The 22,024-nt window shown below is 42.5% G+C and overlaps 1 protein-coding gene across 5 annotated transcripts in view; it reads right to left on the reverse strand.

Annotated features, from left to right (window-relative positions):
• ST3GAL3 (ST3 beta-galactoside alpha-2,3-sialyltransferase 3) overlaps positions 1-22,024 on the reverse strand; it is a 270,798-nt gene that overhangs the window by 166,017 nt on the left and 82,757 nt on the right. For 4 of the 5 annotated variants that reach the window (XM_060206046.1, XM_007535285.3, XM_060206044.1 and 1 more), the window contains one exon: positions 4,438-4,485. The exons of the other annotated variant lie outside the window; for it this stretch is intronic. Coding sequence is in view for 3 of the 4 variants with exons in the window: in XM_007535285.3 (XP_007535347.1) it covers positions 4,438-4,485 (48 nt within the window). In the remaining variant the exon portion in view is untranslated. The remainder of the gene's footprint in view (positions 1-4,437; positions 4,486-22,024) is intronic. 5 annotated transcript variants of the gene reach the window in all.

Below are 22,024 nucleotides of genomic sequence, written 5' to 3' on the forward strand. Positions count from 1 at the left end.
CAGAGGGAGGTGAAGATGCACCTGGTTGAGCACACATGTCACAATTTACAAGGATCCAAGTTTCAGTCCCCAGTCCTCACCTGCAAGGGTAATGCTTTGCAAGTAGTGAAGCAGTGTTGCAGGTGTCTCTCTGTCCCCCTCTCACCCACTTCTCTCTAGATTTCTGGCTGTCTCTATCTAATAAATAAAATAAAGATAATAAAAAAAATTTTTTAAGAGTGGGGGCAGAGAGAAAGACACCACGGCACTGAAGCTTTCGCCAATGTGGTGGGAGCCAGGCTCAAACCTGGGTTGCTACTTGGCTCCAAATTTGGAACCAAAGTGAGTTACTTTATCTTTATCTTATATTTCCTCTTTTCCTCTGTCCCTTCTCTTTCTTGCCCATTTTCTCTTTTTCTTTCTGTTTATTTATTTATTTTTCTGGGAAGGGGAGGCAGAAGGCTAGCTTTTATTTTCTTTCCATTTATTTCAACAGTGTTTGCTTTTACTTAGGGGAGCATCTTTATAATACATGAAAGTCTCAGATTATTCCAACACCTGTGTCTTCTCAGCACTGGCATCTATTCACTCTTTGCCCATGCAAGCTAATATCCTTTTTTTTTTAAATGAGGATGGTATTTTTATTGTTTATCTTAGCTATTTTAAATATGATGTCATCAAACTCTAGGTCTTATTTAAGTCCAATAGAGAATGTTGATATTTTTGTTTTCCCAGACAAGCAAACAGGTTGATTTTAGAGGACAAGTTCTGGCTGGCCTTCTGGAGGTTGTAGCTCTAGTGCCAGCTCTATTTTCAAAGTTGGTTAAAATGTGCCTTCTATGTGCGCCACCCAGTGTCTAGCCTGGGACTGAAGTGATGGTCTGTCCCTTAGTTCAATTCTCAAAGTTTTTGGTGTGTTGTGGAAAATCAACTGCATTTCTTCATAGCTCAAGGGTTAGCCCAAAACTTCATAAACAACTTTATGGAGTAATATATATAATATGATATATAATATATTATATATAATAAATATATATATATATATATATTCCCTATTGTTGCCCTTGTCTTTGTTTTATTGTTGTTGAAGTTATTATTTTTGTTATTGATGTCATTGTTGTTAGATAGGACAGAGAGAAATGGAGAGAGGCGGGGAAGACAGAGGGGGGAGAGAAAGACAGACACCTGCAGACCTGCTTCACTGCTTGTGAAGAGACTCCCCTGCAGGTGGGGAGTCAGAGGCTGGAACCAGGATTCTTACGCTGGTCCTTGTGCTTCACGCCATGTGTGCTTAACCTGCTGTGCTACTGCTCCACTCCCTGGAGTAGTTTTTCTAAGTTCCTCCTTCTTTGTTTTCTCCTTGGACTTTTTAGATCCTTGACTTTTCTTCTCTATCTTCTGGTAAAAGTACTGGGACTTCAGCTACACATTCTGATATGCACTTCCTGAACTATTCCCAAATCTGGAGCCACGTGGCAAGAAAACAGAAAGAAGAAAACAGCAACTGATTTTCAATACTCTCTCTCTGGGATTACAACTCCTCTGACCAGAGGTGAAGGTTTTAGGTGCTTGGCAGTCCACTGCTGCCACTATCATTACAACCACCAGTACTGTGCCTAGGAAGAATTAAAAAAAAAAAATTGTAGTAATCCCTGCTCTAGGTCTGAGGGGACATTTATCTCCCCAGAGCCATCACTGGAGATCTTATAGAATTCTCTCTGCTTGTGACCTGGTGACTACTACCATTAGCTGCTGTCAATGATAGAGTTTAATTGTTATTCATATTATACATATATATATATATATATATATATATATATGTATATATGTATGTATACATATATACACACACACACACACACCCGGGCATATGTGCGTAGGTATTCAGATATAGGTGTATAAACACACAGACACATACTCCAAATAACTAGACATTTATGCAGGAAATATACTTTAAGGGAAGAATTAAAATATTTTCAGATTGTAAGTATATGTATATTCAATATTGCTTAGATAGTGCCCCGGTACTTTATTTTAAAAAATATTAATTTATTTGTATATTTATTTGAGAGAGAAATCAAGAGGGAAGGGGAAGATAGATAGATAGACACCTGCAACACTGCTTCACCACTTGTAAAGCTTCCCCCCCTGCAGGTAGGGACTAAGGATTTGAACCTGGCTCCTTGTGCATGGTTACATATTTTATCAACCAGGTGCACTATTCCTTAGCCCCGTAAATACCTCAGTATTTTCCAGTGTGCCTGAAGAGACTCAAAGCTTCCACTATACCACATTCTCACAAACACTAGAAAATCAAGTTTTTTCAGTTTTGTTATTTTGGGAGATGTGTAGTGGTATCTCATTGCAATTCTAATTTGCATTTCTCTGGATAGTAATGGCATGTTTTTATTTGTAGAGTTAGTGGTTCAAATTTCCTCTTTTGGGGAGCCTGGTGGTAGCACAGTGGGTTAAGCGCACATGGCGCCAAGTGCAAGGACCAGCGTAAGGATCCCGGTTCGAGTCCCCTCCTCTCCACCTGCAGGGGAGTCGCTTCACAGGTGGTGAAGCAGGTCTGCAGGTATCTCTCTTTCTCTCCCCTCTCTGTCTTCCCCACCTCTCTCCAGTTCTCTCTGTCCTATCCAACAACGACGACATCAATAACAACAACAACTACAACAATAAAACAACAAGGGCAACAAAAGGGGAAAATAAATAAATAAATAAATAAATGAAAAAAAATTTTTAATTCCTCTTTTGGAGAGTACCTGCCCATTCAGGTCTTTCACATGTTTCTTACTTGTTTCACATCTTTCACTTGATCTTACTTACTTGTTTCTTCACTTCTACTGATTTCTGTAATTCTTTATTCTGGAAACAAGTCTTTTATCTGGTTATGTGTGTTGTAAATAATACTTTTTTTTTTGTCTCCAGGGTTATTGCTGGGGCTCAGTGCCTGCACCATGAGTCCACTGCTCCTGGAGGCCTTCCCCCCCTTTAGTTGCCCTTGTTGTTGTAGCCTCGTTGTGATTATTTTTGTTGTTGATGTCGTTCGTTGTTGGATAGGACAAAGAGAAATGGAGAGAGGAGGGGAAGACAGAGAGGGGGAGAGAAAGACAGACACCTGCAGACCTGCTTCACCACCTGTGAAGCGACTCCCCTGCAGGTGGGGAGCCAGGGGCTCAAACCAGGATCCTTATGCCAGTCCTTGCGCTTTGCGCCACGTGCACCTGCTGTGCTACCGCCCAACCCCCGTAAATATTACTTTTCTAACTTATTTTGTCTTTTCACTCTCTTAAGTGTGTCTTCATTAACACAAATTTATTTCCAGTGTAGTACAGTCAGGGAAGCTTATCTGTCCTCCATCTTATAGAGACCTGTATCAGCATTTTCGTGAGGAACACCTCAAGCATGAGACAGCAAAGGACAAAGTAGGAGTTCTATATACTATCCACATCACAAGGTATGTATAAGGTGATTAACACATTGTTGGCACATATTGGGCCCTCTGTAAACAGTGGTAGCTACGGTATTTTCTGAACATTTAACTCTGTGTCCATACTCTACAAATGCCTAGGCCCCATGGCTGCTTTATGAAACATTCACCTATTGCATTCAAGGTAAATGCATTAATTGCCCTCAGCAGGCCAGCAGAGCTCCCCTGTAGTGCATACCTAGCACCTATACTATGATGACTGTCATCTTCAACTGAATACAAAGGCCTGACGCACTGAGATGCTCATCTCACTATATAGTCATTCCAGACTTCCAAAGGGACACAATGGCAGCAAACTGATAAATCAAATAGCCCATTTCTGCTTATCCCAAATAAGCACAATGGTGTGGCTTCAGGAGACTGCCTCAAACTAGGGAGAGCTGGGCCCCACTGAGTCTGGGTCACCTGGGGTCAAAGGGGGATGGCTGTGCCAATTTGTGCTGTGCTATAGCTACAGGAAAAGGAAGAGCATGTTGGCCTGTGTACATTTTGGCACAAGAGATTCCCTATGGAGGAAGTATATGGGGTATGTGCAAATATGCAAAGGGCTGTATGTCTTCAGGGAGTTGTCATGTCCTTACCTCCCTGGCATTCTATGGGGGAGTCCTGGTAGTTACCTACTACAGCATGACTGGACGGATGGTGAGTTCTCTCAGTGCTGTCTGCCCCACACTCTGGGACAGACATGTGCACAGAAAACATGCATCTTTTTTTTGGAAACTGGCCCGTTCTGTATAAGAAAGGGGTGCCTACTGTGAACTGGCAGGGCACACTTTCAAAGTGACCGGAAAAGTCTGTTCTCAATGTCATATCTCACTGCTGCTTCCTAGACTGAGTCCCCAGAAAGATTTCCCCACAATTCTGGGAGATTCCAATGGCCTCCCCTCATTAGGCAACACTACTTACGTGGCCAGTGTTGAGTGCTTAAAAAGATGATGGGTTTGGGGGCAGGGGTTGATTAATACCTGAGCCTAGTGTTTGTCCAGCGGAGTCAAAGGAAAGAACCACTGAATCTGCAACACAAGAGACAAGTTCATTGCTACTTACAGTGAAAGAAACAAGGCCCCCAATATTTTTGCCCAAACAATCTCCCCCAAGGAGTGCACTGAGAGCCTCCACATGTCCATGCCCACCCACCCACCCACAGAGCCAAGAGGCCCTATCACACCCAATCCCCCAACAAAGACAAGCCCCAAATTCTTCAGGGTGTGGATGATGACCTAAGCAACCTCAGGTTGGAATTCCCATGACCCAAAAAGTCATTTGACAAACCTGCTCATACTTCCATGTAATTCTGAAAAAAATGTAAAGATATGGTTAATAGGCTAGTATGGATCCCTAGTATGAATCGACCTGCCAATGCCCATATCCAGCAGAGAAGAAATTACAGAAGCCAGACCTTCTGCACCCCAAAAAGAATTTTGGTCCATACTCCCAGAGGGGGAGAAATGTTAGGGTAAGATGAGCAGGGGCCTCTGAACTCCAATTCCATCATGACCCAGAAAGAGAAGAGGAAAAATGGAAGGAGACTCAGAAGTAGTAATAGGTGTAGGTGTAACTTGGGAAGAGAAGGCAGTGGGGAAGGGGAATGGCAAATATATATAAAGATAGTTATAGAAATAATAGTCAACGCAACGATTGCCACCTCAACATGCTTCACCTCAGACTGTGTCCAGAGACTTCACGTGTGGAATGACAACCCTTCAGCTTCATTACTCGGGTGAGACCTTTCCTTTTATAGTACACTCTAATTTCATCTCAGGTGGTTCACTTTCTAACAAAGTCCCATAACCTAGATATACACCAGTTTCTGTGAGAAAGAGCTTATGTTCACACGTATCCATAAACTACTGCAAAATATATACCTGAAAGCAGAAGTACACTAGAGTTTGCAGTGAGTACCTCCCTAACACTTCCTCTCCACTATTCCAAGCTTGGGATCCATGATTGCTCAACAATTTGTTTGGCTTCGTATGTTAACTCTCTTTTCAATCACCAGGTTCCAGATGCCACCAGGATGCTGGCCAGGCTTCCCTGGATTGAAGACCCCACCAATGTGTCCTGGAGCTCAGCTTCCCCAGAGACACACCTTACTAGGGAAAGAGAGAGGCAGACTGGGAGTATGGACCGACCAGTCAATGCCCATGTTCAGCGGGGAAGCAATTACAGAAGCCACACCTTCTACCTTCTGCAACCCTCAATGACCCTGGGTCCATGCTCCCAGAGGGCTAGAGAATGGGAAAGCTATCATGGGAGGGGGTGAGTTATGGAGATTGGGTGGTGGGAATTGTGTGGAGTTGTGCCCCTCCTACCTTATGGTTTTGTTCATTAATCCTTTCTTAAATAAAAAATTTAAAAAAAAAGAAATAATAGTCAATCCATATCTGCAACACTGAGAGAACTAATGTAGCTTCCAATGGAGGGAATGGGGATACAGAACTCTGGTGGTATAAACAGGTGTGGAATTATACCCCTGTTATCTTACAATTTTATAAATCTATCTTAAGTCACTAGGAAAAAATTTTAATTAAAAAATAAAGAATATTTTAAGACAAATGGTTCTGAATAAAATTATTCCATTATTTCATCTGTTAAAAATAAAAACTGTCTTTTCACTCACAAAAAGGCAGGAGGGAGGGAGAGAGAGAGAGAGGGAGAGGGAGAGGGAGAGGGAGAGGGAGAGGGAGAGGGAGAGGGAGAGGGAGAGGGAGAGAGAGAGAGAGAGAGAGAAAGTGGTGTTAGGGGCCAGACAGTGGTACACCTGAGTAAGTGCATAAGGACTCAGGTTCAAGCTGCTGGTCCCCACCTTCAGGGGGAAAGCTTCATGAGTGGTAAATCAGGGCTGCAGGTGTCTCACTCTTTTCCTCTCTATCTCCCCTTCTTTCAATTTCTCTCTGTCTCTATCCAATAATAAATATTTTTATTTATAATAAAGAGAGAGAAATCAGTGGTATCAAAATTTATATTAGGGTAAGATCTAGTTTGCAAGACGTACAAGTGTTAGTTTAAAAAAGCTTCACTAGCTGTATGGAAAGTCCCTAAACAAATAAAAATGAAATTACCTTATGATCCAGCAATACCACTCTTTTAAAAAAATATTTATTTATTTATTCCCTTTTGTTGCCCTTGTTGTTTTATTATTGTAGTTATTGTTGTTGTTGGATAGGACAGACAGAAATGAAGAGAGGAGGGGAGACACAGAGGGGGAGAGGAAAAGAGACACCTACAGATCTGCTTCACCACCTGTGAAAGGACTCCCCATGCAGGTGGGGAGCTGGGGGCTCAAACCGGGATCCTTAAGCCAGTCCTTGCACTTTGCACCACCTGCACTTAACCTGCTGCGCTACCACCCGACTCCCCAATACCGCTCTTTTAAAAAATATTTTATTTACTTTTTATTTTTTTATTATCTTTATTTATTTATTGGATAGAGACAGCCAGGAATCGATAGGGAAGGGGTTGATAGAAAGGGAGAGAGACAGAGAGACACCTGCAGCCCTGCTTTACCACTCATGAAGCTTCCCCCCACTGCAGGTGGGGACTGGGAGCTTGAACCCAGATCCTTGTGCATTGTAACATGTGCACTCAACAGCCCAGCAATATCACTCTTAGAGAGGTATCCAAAGGATACTCAAACACTAATTAGAAGGGACATATGAATCCCTATGTTCATAGCTGCATTATTCACAATAGCCAAAGAGTGGAAGCAACCTAAATGCCCATCAGCAGATGACTGATTAAAGAAGCTATAGAGATATATATTCCATGGAATACTACTCTGCAATCAAAAAAGATGATATTGTGTCCTTTGGGACAGAATGGATGAAACTGGAGATGATTATGCTTAGCAAATAAGTAAAGAGATGAAAGACAACTACTGGATGGTTTCACTCACGTGGAATCTAGAGATCTGATACACATGAACTTGAGGGGAAAAAACAGAAGCAAGCAAACTGTTTCTAAGACTTGTGAGAACAATCGTGGGAGGATGGGATACAGAACTTTGTTGGTGAGTGAAGTGTGGAACTATACACCATAATCTTATAGTCTTATAATTTATTGCAAATAAAGAAAAGAAAAGCTTCACTAAAGAAGAGACACTTGAAGCATATTGGGCTTGCAAGTATTAAGTCCTGAGTTTGATCTCCAGGACCTCATGTGCCAGCATGACACTCTTGGACTTGTTTTAAATTAATTAATTTAAAAAATAAGTGACACAATGAAGACAACAAGGAGATACCACTTCACTCCTGTGAGAATGTCATGTATCAGAAATGATAGCAATAACAAATGCTAGAGAAATTCTGGGGGGGAAAAAAAAACCTTCTGAACTGCTGGTGGAAATGTAAACTAGTCCAAACCCTATGGAGAGCAGTCTGGAGAACTCTCAGGGGGGCCCAGAGGTGACACACCTGGTTAAACACTTACATTACAGTGCACAAGGACCCAGGTCTAATCCCGTGGTCCCCACCTGTAGGAGGAAAACTTCACGAGTGGTGAGGCAGGGCTACAGGTGTCTCTCTGTCTCTCTCCCTCTCCTCTCTCAACTTCTCTGTCTCTACCAATAATAAATAAATTTAAAAATAGATAAATAAGAGAACTCTCAGAAAGCTAGAAGTGGACCTACTTTATGACCCTGCAATTCCTCTGCTAGGGGTATATCCTAAGGAACCAAACAGACCTATCCAAAAAGATCTGTGTATACCTATGTCCATAGCAGCACAACTTGTAATAGCCAAACCTGGAATGAATAGATAAGTGGCTGAGAAAGTTGTGGTACATATATACAATGGAACACTACTCAAGTATTAAAAATGGTGAATTTCACCTTCTTTGCCTCATCTTGGATGGAGCTTGAAGGAATCATGTTAAGTGAGATAAGTCAGAAAGAGAAGGATGAATATGGGATGATCTCACTCATAGACAGAAGCTAAAAAATAAGAACAGAAAGAGAAAAACAAAGCAGAACTTGGACTGGGTTTGGTGTATTGCACCAAAGTAAAGGACGTAGGGGTGGGTTGGGGGGTGGGTCAGTTCTTGGTGCAAGATGATGAAGGAAGACCTAGGCAGGGGATTAGAGTGTTTTGCAGAAAACTGAGAAATTTCACACATACACCAACAACTGTATTTACTGTTGACTATAAACCATTAATCCCCCCAATAAAAAAAATTGTTACACTTGAACTAATGCTGAAAAGTAAGGGTGAGACCTGACCAGAATAGAAGGAGGGACTGTTGTTCTGGGCAGAGAGAAGCCAGTTATAGGGCCCAGGAGCAAGACAGATTCATGTGCTTCAGAGCAACAAGAAAAACCAAAATATAAAAGCAACTACTATTCAGTGATGAGAGGAACTTCTGTTGTGGGTGCTAATAAAGTGTGATGCTGTATGATGTTGCAGATTATGTTATCCACAACATTTCTATCAATTTGTTTATCATTTCCTCTTGTGGCACATGGAAATCCAACACAACTGTTATCATGACTGTAAATATATCTCCACTGTCAAGTCCCATAAAGACAGACACTATATTTGCCTTTTATTTATTTACCTACTTACTTTATTTGTGGTGCTTCACCACTCTAGGCTGAGTTTCTCAGACTGTGTGTGTGTGTGGGAGGGAGCGGGATGCCTGGGCAGTGGTACACCGGGTTAAGTGCACATATACAAAGCACAAGAACCCACACAAGGATCCTAGTTGGATCCCCTGGCTCCCTACCTGCAGGGTGTCGCTTCGCAATAGTGAAGCAGGTCTGCATATGTCTCTCTGTCTCTCTCCCTTTCTATCTTCTCCTCCTTCTCAATTTCTCTCTGCCCTATCAAAAAAAAAAAAAAAAAAAAAAAAAAAAGACCACAGGAGCAGTGGATTTGTAGTGCAGGCACCAAGCTCCAGTGATAACCCTGGAGGTAGGGGTGGGTAGAGAAAGAGAGACAGACCCCACAATACTGAAGGTTTCTCCAGTGTGGAAGGGGCCAAGTTCAAGCTGGGGTCATATGGCAATGCAGGCACACTAAATGAGCTATTTATTTACTGCTATTTACCACCACAATACTTGACACTCAATAACTCTTTCCCAAGTGACAGTGTTGAGAGAAATTAATGGAACACAGATCCTTCAGGTAATCCTTCATAAATATTTTCTTTCCATAACCAAGTGTTTGTGAGGAACTGGGTGGCAGAGAGTTTGAAGATGCAGTTTCTAATAAATATCTATCAGCAGAAATCCTGTACTTCCAATTAAAAACATTTCTGATACTTTAAAATCTACCAGCTGAAGGTAAAACTTGTTTTTTCCACAAAAAACAGAAGCACAATTAGGACACTTGGGTAATAAGACAGATGACCATCCAATCTCATATGAGATACAGTAAGCACCTAACATTTACAAATTCACTTCTTTATGTTTTTCACATACTTCTCTCTGTTACTGCCCTTTCAGAAGCAAGCCCTGGTTTCTCCTTTAAAAAGAGCTTTGTGGGGGCCAGGAGATGGCCTACCTAGCTGAGCTCACACTTTATCTACCATGTGTGAAGACCCAGATTTTACCCTCTGGACACCACATGGGAGCACCATTCAAAAGAAGAAACTAAATGAGCAGTGAGACAATGCCATGGTATCTCTCCTCTTTATCTCTCTCTTTCTTTGCTTTTGATTCTCTATCTGCAGAGAGACAGAGAGACACAGAGAAAGAGAGAGAAAAGAAAGAAATGGGGCCAGGCAGTGACGCACCTGGTTAAGTACAGACATTACAGTGGGCAAGGACTCAGGTTCAAGCCCCTGGTCCCCACCTGCAGGAGAAAAGCTTCATGAGTGATGAAGCTGGGCTGCAGGTGTCTCTCTGTCTCTCTCCCTCTCCGTTTCCCCCCTCCCTTCTCAATATCTCTGTCTCTATCCAGCAATAAATAAATAAAATTTAAAAAAAGGAGAGAGAAAAAGAAGGAATCCACAGGAATGGTGGAATCATGCAGGCACGAAGTCCCAATGAAGCCCTGGTGGCAAGAGAAAAAAAAAGTAAAAAACAAGGAGCAATTTACTGAGGCATAATTTGCATATTGTAAAATTCATACGTTTGGAACTATACAACACAATGATAGTTTAGAATTTTCTACAAAACTGTGCAACCATCAGCTCATGCAATTCTGTCAACATTTCCACCACTCCCAAGAGAGCCCTTGAGTCCATTTACAGTCATGCCTTGATCATATCTCCAGGCCCAGGTGACCTTTAATTCATTTCCTGGCTCTATAGATCTGCCTTTTCTGGACATCTATCTATCTGTCTCTCAACTTAAGCTAGGACAGGTCTGCTAGCTCCCTAACCACTCCTGCAAAGATACAGGTTCAAGCCCCGTGCTCCTCACCTGCAGGGGATCTCCCCTCCCTGTCAATTTCTCCCTATCATATCCATAAAAAGAAAGAAAAAGAAAAGGGGGGCAAGGCGGTAGTGCAGCGGGTTAAGCACAAGAACCGGCATAAAGATCCTGGTTTGAGCCCCCAGCTCCCCACCTGCAGGGTGGTTGCTTCACAAGCAGTGAAGTAGATCTGTAAGTGTCTTTCTCTACCCTTCTCTGTCTTCCCCTCCTCTCTCCAGTTCTCTCTGTCCTAGCCAACAACAACATCAATGGCAACAACAACAACATCAATGGCAATGATAACAAGGGCAACAAGGGCAACAAAAGGGAAAAAAAAAATAGCCTCCAGGAGTAGTGGATTTGTAGTGCAGGCACCGAGCCCCAGCAATAACCCTGGAGGAAAAACAAGTAATAGTAATAATAATAAAAACACTGGCAACCTCAACTTGGGGGATGGTTACCACCCAGATCACAGATTCTCAGCTCTCTGAGGGGCAGGAAACTGCCAAGGAAAAAAGAGAGAGAGAGAGAAAAGAAAAAGGGCTCAAACTCAAGTCCTTGTGCAGGTCCTCGCGCTTAGTCCTATGTGCTCTTAGCCAGGTGCACCACCGCCCACCCCCATCTCTCACTCTTTAAGAGAGAGAAAGTGAGAGAGGCTGGGAGTGTGGATTGACCTGTCAACACCCATGTTCAGCGGGGAAGCAATTACAGAAGCCAGACCTTCCACCTTCTGCGTCCCACAATGACCTTAGGTCCATACTCCCAGAAGGTTAAAGAACAGGAAAGCTATCAGGGGAAGGGATGGGATACAGAGTTCTGGTAGTGGGAATTGTGCAAAGTTGTACCCCTCTTATCCTATGGTTTAGCAATGTTTCCTTTTTATAAATAAAAAATTTTAAAGAAAAAAGAAAGTGAGAGAGAGAACATCTATTGGTACCTGATTTATTTTTTTTCTCCAGATTAAAATTCTCCAGTGACTTCTCATAGTATGTAAGAGAAAATTCCAAATTCTAACATTCAGTTTGCACCACTCTGACTATCAGCCACCTCTAATAGGACTCACCTTCCGGATATGCCAAACTACTCCCATTTTCCAAGAGAGAAATGTGCCTTCATATCCTCAGATATTGGACATACCTGCCTGTTTGCATGTACAACAACAACCAAAAAAGCCTCATTTTGCACTAAGACCCAAGTCATCACCCCCTCTTTTCTCTGCCCTTCAGAGGTTGTGAGCATGCACAATTTCACAGTTTTCTGGCTACTTTTTCATTCAGATAAAGTGGGGAGAGAAGAGGCACTACAGTGCCTCTACCACCCTTCCCCCAAGCTACTCCATGTAGTGCCAGGATTCAAACATAGGCCTCATGCAAACAAGACATTGCCTTCACCCTACTGGGAAAGATCTCTCTCTAGCCCCATCCTCTCTTGAATCTTTCTCTAATCAATCCTATTCATTTTTTTCTCCAGACCTCCACTGTACTGCTACTATGACATTTTTTTTTTTTTTGAGTCTGTGATCCGTGTTTTCTCTCTCTCTTCAAACTACAAGCTCCCTGAGGACAAAAAATGTCTACACATTTTGAGGCTGTGGTGCTTAGCTCAGTGGCACACAAAGAAAGAGGTGAGCATATTTATTTATTTATTTATTTATTTATTTATTTTGCCTCCAGGGTTATCGCTGGGGCTCGGTGCCTGCACCACAAATCCACTGCTCCTGGAGACTTTTTTTGTTCCCTTTTGTTGCCCTCGTTTACCGTTATTGTTGTTGATATTATCGTTGTTGTCACTGCTGTCGTTGTTAGATAGGACAGAAAGAAACCGAGAGGAGGCAAAGACAGAGAGGGGAAGAGAAAGACAGACACCTGCAGACCCGCTTCACCACTTGTGAAGTGACTCCCCTGCACTACCACCGGAACCCCGAGCATATTCATTAAACAGAGGAAATGTCCTTGCTTTCTTTCTAAAGTAATGCTGCTTGAATGATACTTTAAAACTAGGGACCAAAATCTATTCTGTATATAGACTTGCACCCAATACAAGTCATCCTTGGACTGCCCTTTACCATGAAGCTTCAGAGGTTCAAGTAGTCTCACAAATCAGAAGAGGAGAAATAAGGAAAATGCCAATGTTCAAGGTGAGAGATCGCTTTCACCTGGAGAAGATTAGCAACAGCTTTCTGAGGAGCTCACTGCTCACTGCCCAGACGAGAAACAATAAAAAGACAGCATCTCAAATTTCTACTGTGGTTGACAAATGTTTTTCCCATTGCAATTTACTTTCTTTGTATTCACAGCAGACTTGAAATAATTTAAACTTTTTAATCTAAATGTAAAGAAAACAGACCAAGAATTAACTTAAAGATGAAAACTCAACTAAAACTCATTAAAAAAAAAAAGAATAAATGTTAACAGTAGTTGTCTCTGGAAGAAAGAATTATAGATGATGATTATTTGCTGGTTTTTTTTTTTTTTTTTCCAAAATGTTTATAGTGAGCACATATTTCTTGGATTATCATGAAGGGGGGAGGTTAAAAAAATTTTTTTTAATCCAACTCTAGGAGTTTAGGTTCAAACTCACCCATACCTGATGCAAAAGGATCCAAGATTCTCAACTGCCATAATTATTCACTGCACATGATGAAAAGCTATTCAGTTTTTCCCCTTAGTTACTGAGTTACCTTATATTTCAGGCCACTTAAATAAGCCTCATCAACATCAATTCTTAAGTAGTTTGGGTTCTCTCCTTTTCTTTTCCTCCTCCCTCCACCCACTACAAATATTTCCAAGTGTCTATTACATGCCAAGCTCTGTGTAAGATAGTGGAGATATAAATACAAATAAGAAAGGAAAGGCAGACAAGTTAATAGGCAGTTAAAATATATAAATGTCATATGGGTATGTACCAAGCAGATGACAATCTTATGAAAAAGGAAAAGTCAGAGATTTTACCAATATTATTTCCAGTGGTAGGGAATGCTGCCAAAGAGTGTGTTGGGGGGGGGGGGCAGGTGGTGGTGCACCTGGTTGAGTGCACATGTTACAATGCACAAGGACCTGGATTTGAGCCCCCAGTCCCCACCTGCAGAAGGAAAGCTTTGAGTGGTGAAGCAGTATTGCAGGTGTCTCTCTGTCTCTCTCCCTCTCTATCATCCCCTTCCCTCTTGATTTCTGATGGTCTCTATCCAATAAATAATAATAATAAATTTAAATTAAAAGAGTATGTGCATGTGTGTGTGTCTTTTGGACAGAGAGAGAGAAATTGAGAGGGAAGACAGAGAGAGGAAGGGAGGGATGGAGAGGGGGGAGAGAGAGATCTGCAACACTGCTTAATTACTTATGAAGCTTCCTCCCTGCAGGTGGAGACTGGGGGCTTGAACCCAGGGTCCTTGTGTGTGCTCATCCAGGTGTGCCACCACCTGGCCCCTCAGAATATCTATCTTTAAACTGTGGAAAATGCAAGTAAAAGGGTAGGAATTAGGAAGAAGTTAGTAACATAGTCATGTTTGGATGTAAGCTTGATGGATTTTTTTTTTTTTGCCTCCAGGGTTATCACTGGGGCTCAGTACCTATACTACAAATACACTGCTCCTGGAGGCTATTTTTTTCCCTTTTGTTATCCTTGTTGCTTATTGTTGTTACTATTATTGTTGTTATTGCTGTCATTGTCATTGGCTAGGACAGAGAGAAATCATGAGAGGAGGGGAAGAGGGAGTGAGAAAGATAGACACCTGCAGACTTGCTTCACTGCTTGTGAAGCGACACCCCTACAGGTGGGGAGCTGGGAGCTTGAACTGAGACCCTTACGCCCGTCCTTGCACTTGGTGCCATGTGCACTTAACCCACTGTGCTCAACTCTGGCTTTTGGAGTGGAGGGGATGTTAAACCTGGGACCTTAGAGCCTCAGGCACACGAGTCTCTTTGCATAGTCATTATATTATCTCCCCAGCCCAGTTAGATGTATCTTGCTTTGCAGGTTGGAAGCATAGAATGGAGAATCAGTTTTGCTGCTCATTGTGTTTACTCTGATCATTTTAGTTATATGCCACTGTGACAGCTAAAGAGAAAATGCAGTAGTCAACAAGCTAAGAGGTTGGTTCTGCAAGAAATAGAGCAAAAATATCCAGACTTTTCTCTCTCAGGTTAAAAAACATGTTACTTATTTATTTATTTTTATTCCATGCAGCCGGGGCTCCAGCTGTGTCTGGCTTCCAGGCTGGAGACAGCCGTGTGGTGAGCTACACAAGTGACTGAATTCCAGACCGAAGTAGAACAGAGCACTGCTGCACACGATTTTGTTCAATGAGGAAATCTAGCATTTGCTGGAAATCTTTCACTAGGGTCAGATGTTTCCTGTGTCTGGTTTCTGAAGCGGATAAAAGGAACACAACAGAAATATGAAGGATGAGGGCCACTCTTTCCAGTCACCAGAGAGGCTTCCAAAGCTTAGCTGAGCCATGTGTACATTCAACACATATCTACTGCATTCCACCATGTCACCGTGTCAACCCTTAGAGCTCTCAGAATGAATTAAAGATCAAATTGTCCCCTCAAGTAGCTTGCATCCTAACAGATAAAATAAAGACACATATAAAACTAAGCATTTTATAGTTTAAGATACTTTAATGTATACTTAAACTTTGCTAAGAGATGTGAAATTGTCGCGAGCCATAATGACAATGCACATCACACCCCTAAGATGGCGCCGGCCACGTGGTGGCTAAACCAGTAAAGTGGTAAACAACTTTGCGGAAGTTGGACGATCCAACTTCACAGACTGCGTGCTGTACACATGAACTGTTTTATGATTGGTAGAAGGCTGCATGATCTATGAATGCTGTATGTTTGCTTAATGCCCATTGGCTGACTATGTAACAGTGAAAGGTACTTTCATAAGGTGGCCATAAGAAGGAAATAAAGGGAATTGAGGAAGAAGACTCTGGTGTCCGTGTCATTGTTGCAGGCCGACAGTGACAGAAATGTTCTCACCACTCACACAAGCACACTCAAAAGGAATTTACAGGCCAACGAAACAGCACTGGATTTGCATGCCAATGGCCCCAGAGGTCCCAGGTTCCATCCCCAGGCCACCATAAGCCTGAGCTGAGCAGTGCTCTGGCCTTGTTCTCTCATAAAAGCAATAAAGCTTTCCCTCATTCACACAAAAGGCTAGTTTGCAGTTTTGGTTGTTATGCAGCACCAGGAAATGGATCTATTTAGATTACTTCAAAGGCTTCTATGCAGAGGTGACATATGGGCTGAGACCTGAAGATAGGAACCAACTGAAAGCGCAATGGGGGAAAAATGTTCCAGGCAAAAGGGAAAGCAAGTACAGCAATCTTGATAAATTTAAAGACCAGAGTGGCTGGATCACAGAGCACGGAAAACATAAGGTGCTGTGATAGCCTGAGGGTGCTTCTTCCCGAGCTAGTGTTCTCTGGGTTGGAGAGAACTCAACTGGAGCCGATCTAGGCTGCTGCGTGGAAGAGGGATCAGGAGATACACTCTGGAACTCTCGGAGCTGGAAAGCAATTTCCAAGTGTCTTTAATCAGAAGAGCAGCTGTATTTATACTCTCCAAGTAGGGTGGAAACAGGATATGACATAGAGAGGGTGGAGCAAAAAGTGACTGGTGGAAGACCAGGGTGTGACAAGGAGAGGGGGCGGAGTAGGTGAGAATTCTACCACTGAACCACCAATGCCCTGGAGGGAAGGTGGTGCTTTATGTAAATGTAAAAGTGATTTATGTAAATAGACCGCAGCTTTGAGTGGGATCAAACTAATCTCATACAGACATACTGGTGTTTAAGCTGGGGGGGGGGGGCTGGCATACTATCCAACAACAAGGCAGGGGAGAAAATGAGGTGAGAGAGGAAGACAGGAACCAGGAACTAAATTTGTAGGAGGCCACAGAAAGACATCTGCACTATATGTCAATAACAGCAAGAAGCTTCTGCTTCCAGGGAAATAACATGATCTGATCTCTACTTTTAAATATAGACTTTGCCATGTGAGAACTAAATTGATTATTCTGGCAACAGAGGAAAATGTAGACTAGAGAGAAGAGATTGGAAGCAGGAAGATGAATAAAGAAGAAGATGCAGCATTCCAGATGAGAAGTGATGGTGGCCTGAACTAAGGCAATGATCACAATAAAAGGAGGAGCAGGAGGAGGAGAGAGAGATGGAAGCTGAAAAACAACTTTTTTTTAAGGACAAACCTACAGGACTAGGGACTGGTGTGATATAGAGAAATAATAAAGAGGAGTATGAAACCATACCCCAAAATGACAGACTGATAAGCCCAGAAGCGAGGAAGCAGCTGCTAAGAAATTCTTTCACAAAGGAACATCTGATATGTTGAAACCAAATCTGGGAGTCACAACCCCAGCCCCTTCCTGCTGGCCTTGCTAATAAAGAAGGACTAAAGAAGGACTTTAAGGAACCAAAGTAAAGTCCAAGAGGTTGGAAGATCTGACTGCCCCAAATCCAGCTCCTAGTTCTTCCATGCTCTCCTACTCCCATCTGTATGGATAGAGGAGCTGATAGTCTTTGGAGGGCTTGAGAGGTTAACTTGAGAATGATATTCCAGTCTCCTGTGCAGTGCAGGTTCAAATAGCAATAAAGGTTTCTCCTTCTTTGTGAAAGCTGGCAATGACAGAATTTGGCTTTCTGTGGCACTGGGCAACAGGCCCAAGCTCAGCTTCAATTACAGCAACATTACGGGCTTGGGTCCAAACTGTTGCCTGATTACAAGTAACCGGAAATCTCGGTCACATGACCCTTTCTTCTGATGACTGGACCTCAGATGGGTTCCAGGCTGAAGGGAGGGCAATCAGCAGAAAGATCACCCACCAATAGGCACAGAGGGTCTACCTTGTGGAGCCCCAAGTGGGAAAGTACAGAGTTGATGCTGTTGCTAGGAAACAAAAGCAGACAGAGAAAAAGCAAAGAGTGGGATTCTGATGTGTTGGCCTTGATGCTGGGCCCACAGCCCATGGCCCACACTAACAGCAGTGCGTCAAAATAAAAAGCTACAGCACTGCAGGTGAGAGCAGCACCACACCTTAGAGCTGCCTTAGATCCATACTGTTTTTTCAGTGCCAGTCTCTGGAGCAGTCAGCTAAACTATGGGTCATCTTTCCCTGAGACCTTAAAGTTTAGCTTACCCTCGCCTCAGTTCCCTTGAAAAATAGGTCAATAATTAAGATTCTCCTTTTCATGATCCAGAAGGTGGCAGAGTGGATAAGGTGTGGACTCTCAAGCATGAGGTCCTGTCAGTCATGTACCAGAGCAATGTTCTGGTTCTCATTCTCTCTCTCTCTCTCTCTCCTCCATCTCTCTCATTAACAAATAAATAAAATCTTAATTTAAAAAATGATTCTTCTTTTGAAGAATCTTGCCATCTTAGAGCTGTCTATAGTCTGAAATTCTCTCCTTTCTAAGTCCTCATGCTTTCATAGCTGGGGCATCTCTACTTCCCTGATGAAGAGATGTGAGAGGCAGATCAGCCACCAAGCAGAGTCTACTTTAAGTATGGCACACTCCACACACACAATCTGAATCTCAGGAAGTCATGGAGGAGACATGGAGTTGGGATGAGAGGAGCTTATGAGACTAGCCATGTTGGTAGGGTGGGAACAGCTAAGGAGAAGCACTGTAGCACAGAAAGTGAGAGGTGTGTGGTTTCAGGAAGGTAAAATCATACCTAATAGGGTTTCTTTCTGCAAGTAGAAATGCATGTGACTAAAACAGAACTAGTCAATACAACTTATTTAGACTTTCAAAAAAAAAGGCTTTGACACATCAAAGACTTTTTTTTTTAAGTGAGTCACTATGAAATTGAGGAAGAAAGTGCTATGTCATTCAGGAGACAAAAGGCACTTGGCTGAGGATCAGGGTGGGACCAACCATCCCCTCCCCACTCCACTCCCCCATCAGTATCCTAGAGAAACCAGGAAGTGTAGAAGTAGCTGGAATTCTTCTAGCCTCTGCCCTGGGGGTTAGGGGTGGGGAGGAAGGGCGGCACCTTACAAACACCTGTGTGGGACAGAAGCAGCAGGATGAAAACACAACTAAACATGTGCTGAGACACAATGAGATAGTAAGATGGGGGCTGGAATTTTAGAGCCATGGGAAGGTTTTAGCCCTAATGCCATAGTTAAAGAAAGCTGGGGGCCGGGCGGTGGCGCAATGGGTTAAGCACACGTAGTATGAATCATAAGGAACTCAGTTCCAGGCCCTGGCCCCCCACCTGAGGAGGGCAGCTTCACAAGCAGTGGAGGTCAGCAGGTGTCTATCTTCCTCTCTGTCTCCCCTTCACCTTTTAATCTGTCTCTATCCTAATCAAAAAATTGAAAAAAATGGCCACAGGAGCAGTGGATTCGTAGTACAGGCATTGAGCCCCAGAGATAACCCTGGAGGCAAAAATAAGAAAAGAAAAGAAAGTTGGGGACAGACAGTGGTGCACCTGTTTAAGCAAACACATTACAATGTGCAAGGACCCAGGTTCAAAACCCTGGTCCCCAGCTGCAGGGGGGAAACTTCATGCATGGTGAAATAGGGCTGCTGGTGTCTCTCTGTCTCTTTCCCTCTCGAATTTCCCCTCCCCTCTCTACTTATCTTCTCTATCCAATAATAAACAAATAAAAATTAAAAATAAAAAGAAAGTTGATGAGAAATGGTAAAATTAAAGTTAAGAAGCACGGATTACAGAGTAGTCTGAAAACTGGTAGGTCAGTATGTGTCTCAAATGAAGGACAGTCCAAAAGCAGAATCTGAGAGAGACAGGTCAGGGCTGCCTATCAGGGGGACAATTTTAGAAGGTAAGGAGCTGAGGGTTGACCCAACCTGGGTGTGCAAAGAAGTCAGCATGGACCTAAACCTTGAAGAACCCTGAGAGGGTGGGTGAGAAGCTAGCAGAGCCCAGGGGAAAGGACTGATGCTATAGCAAAACAAACTGGAGTAGGAACTTAAAGCCATGCTGTCCCGGTTCTAAGCTTACCTCTGTCACTTTTCCCCATAAACAGCAGCTTTGAACAATTACCTAATTTTACTACATCTTAATTTCCCTATCTATAAAAATACCAGAAGTTCAAATTTAGAATTAGAATTCACAAGTGTTCGTAAAATCAATAGGCTATACAAATCATACAGTCTCCGTGATGAAAATGGACCTGGTCAGGCCTTCCTGCCTCAGACCATTGTGGTTTCCTGCCTGGGAATGCAGGTGCCTGGATAGATAACCAGCCAGTAAACATGTTCTGTGGCCTTGGGGCCTCTGCCTGACACTGTGCATGTCTGTAGTCCTAGTCTCCTGGCTAGAGGCCACTTTTGTTCTCCCTGTATATATATAAAAAAGGGGAGATCTGGGAGAAGCCTCTGGGAAGAACTCTGGAGGACTATGGAAGATTTTAGGGAAGACCTCGAGAGGGTGCTGCTGCAGTTAAGAAGTAGAGACCAAGGGGGCAGCTGCAGCTGCAGGTGCTGTCCTGGGAGCCAACCACATCCACTGACTGCTGTATGAGAGGAAGCTAACCTGAGGGAGCCACACCGAGCCTAGATAAGCAGGGCGAGGGAGGGTGGGGGGAGTGCGGAGTTAAACTGAGCTGGTTTCCCTGCAGAATAGAGTTATGTCTTTACTTTGCTGCCTCGTGTCTTTCTTCCAGCTCGCTCTGCCTCTGCACCCTTCTTTCCTTCCTCGGAATGAATAGACAGTTCCCTGCATGGTAGTCTCTTTCCCCATTATGACTGGAGGCAGCATAGTATTTTGTGATTAAATAATTTTTTTTTTGCGTGTTTTGTTTTGTTTTTACCAGAACACTGTTCAGTTCTGATTTATGATGGTGCTGGGAATTGAACCTGGGAGCTTAGAGCCTCAGGTATTAAAGTCTTTTGCATAACCATAATGCTACTTCCCCAGTTCAAAATGAATGCAATTTTATAATAAGCTGACTATAAATAAATTAACATCACTTCAAGGCACAATTTGTTGTCAAATGAGTTTTGACACCAGTCTTATGAAAAAAATGGCTTGTGAAGATTTTTAGAGTTGACACTGGTAGACCACTAGTTGAGTCCACAAGAGAGAATGTCTTGAGAATTAAAAGAATTAATTTATGCAATTCACTTAGGACAATGTTTGGAAAATACATCCTCAATACATGCTACTCTTCATCTTTCTGTCATCTTCATTGGCAGTGGTTTGGCTGAAGCAAAAGGGGAAACACTAAATTTGAAGGGATAGAGAAAACGATACAAGTTGGCTAGGAAAGTCTACCAGATCACATGTAGTATTTAATATCAAGTTAGGAATTCAAATTTTATCAAGTGACAGTGGAGAAAGGTACCATATATTTTTCAGAAAAGTGATGATGTCAAGATATTTTTGTTTTGGGAAGACTATTATGAAATATGGAATGGGGGGGAGGGCCAAGTCTTGGTGAAAAGGCTTTGTAGTAACTGAGGTGAGAGTTGATGAGTGTCAAACCAGGTGAAAGATGATCTAAAATGAGATGGTGCAGTGCATACACCAGAGTGATGCTCTCCCGCTGCATACATGTGCACACTCATTCTTCCCCTATCCCATTGTCAGGGAATAAATGTTTTTTAAAGAGAGAGAAAGAGATGAGCTGTCAAGAAATAAAAATGCATGGAGGAACCTTAAATGCATATAGCTAAATCAAAGAAATCAATCTGGAAAGGACATGTGCTATGTGATCCTTACTAAGTAACAGTCTAGAAAAGGTAAACCTATAAAGAGAATAGGAAAATAGGTGTTGCTAGGGAAAGTGCTCAGTAGGTAAAGTATAAGATTCACATGTCTGTAGTCTAAGATTCAATCCCTGGATCTGTGTGTGCCTGAACAGCAAATACTCTCACTCTCTCTCTTTTTCATGAAATAAATAAAACAAATTAATAGAGAGAAAGAAAGAAAGAAAAAAAGAAAGAAAGAAAGAAAGAAAGAAAGAAAGAAAGAAAGAAAGAAAGAAAGAAGCCCCACACCTATAGACATCTAATCTTTGACAAAGGGGCCCAGACTATTACATGGGGAAAGCAGAGTTTCTTCAACAAATGGTGTTGGAAAAAAATGGGTTGAAACATGCAGAAGAATGAAACTGAACCGCTGTATTTCACCAAATACAAAAGTAAATTCCAAGTGGATCAAGGACTTGGATGTTAGACCACAAACTATTAGATACTTA

This window comes from Erinaceus europaeus, chromosome 13, assembly GCF_950295315.1.
Source record: "Erinaceus europaeus chromosome 13, mEriEur2.1, whole genome shotgun sequence".
Lineage (NCBI taxonomy): Eukaryota > Metazoa > Chordata > Mammalia > Eulipotyphla > Erinaceidae > Erinaceus > Erinaceus europaeus.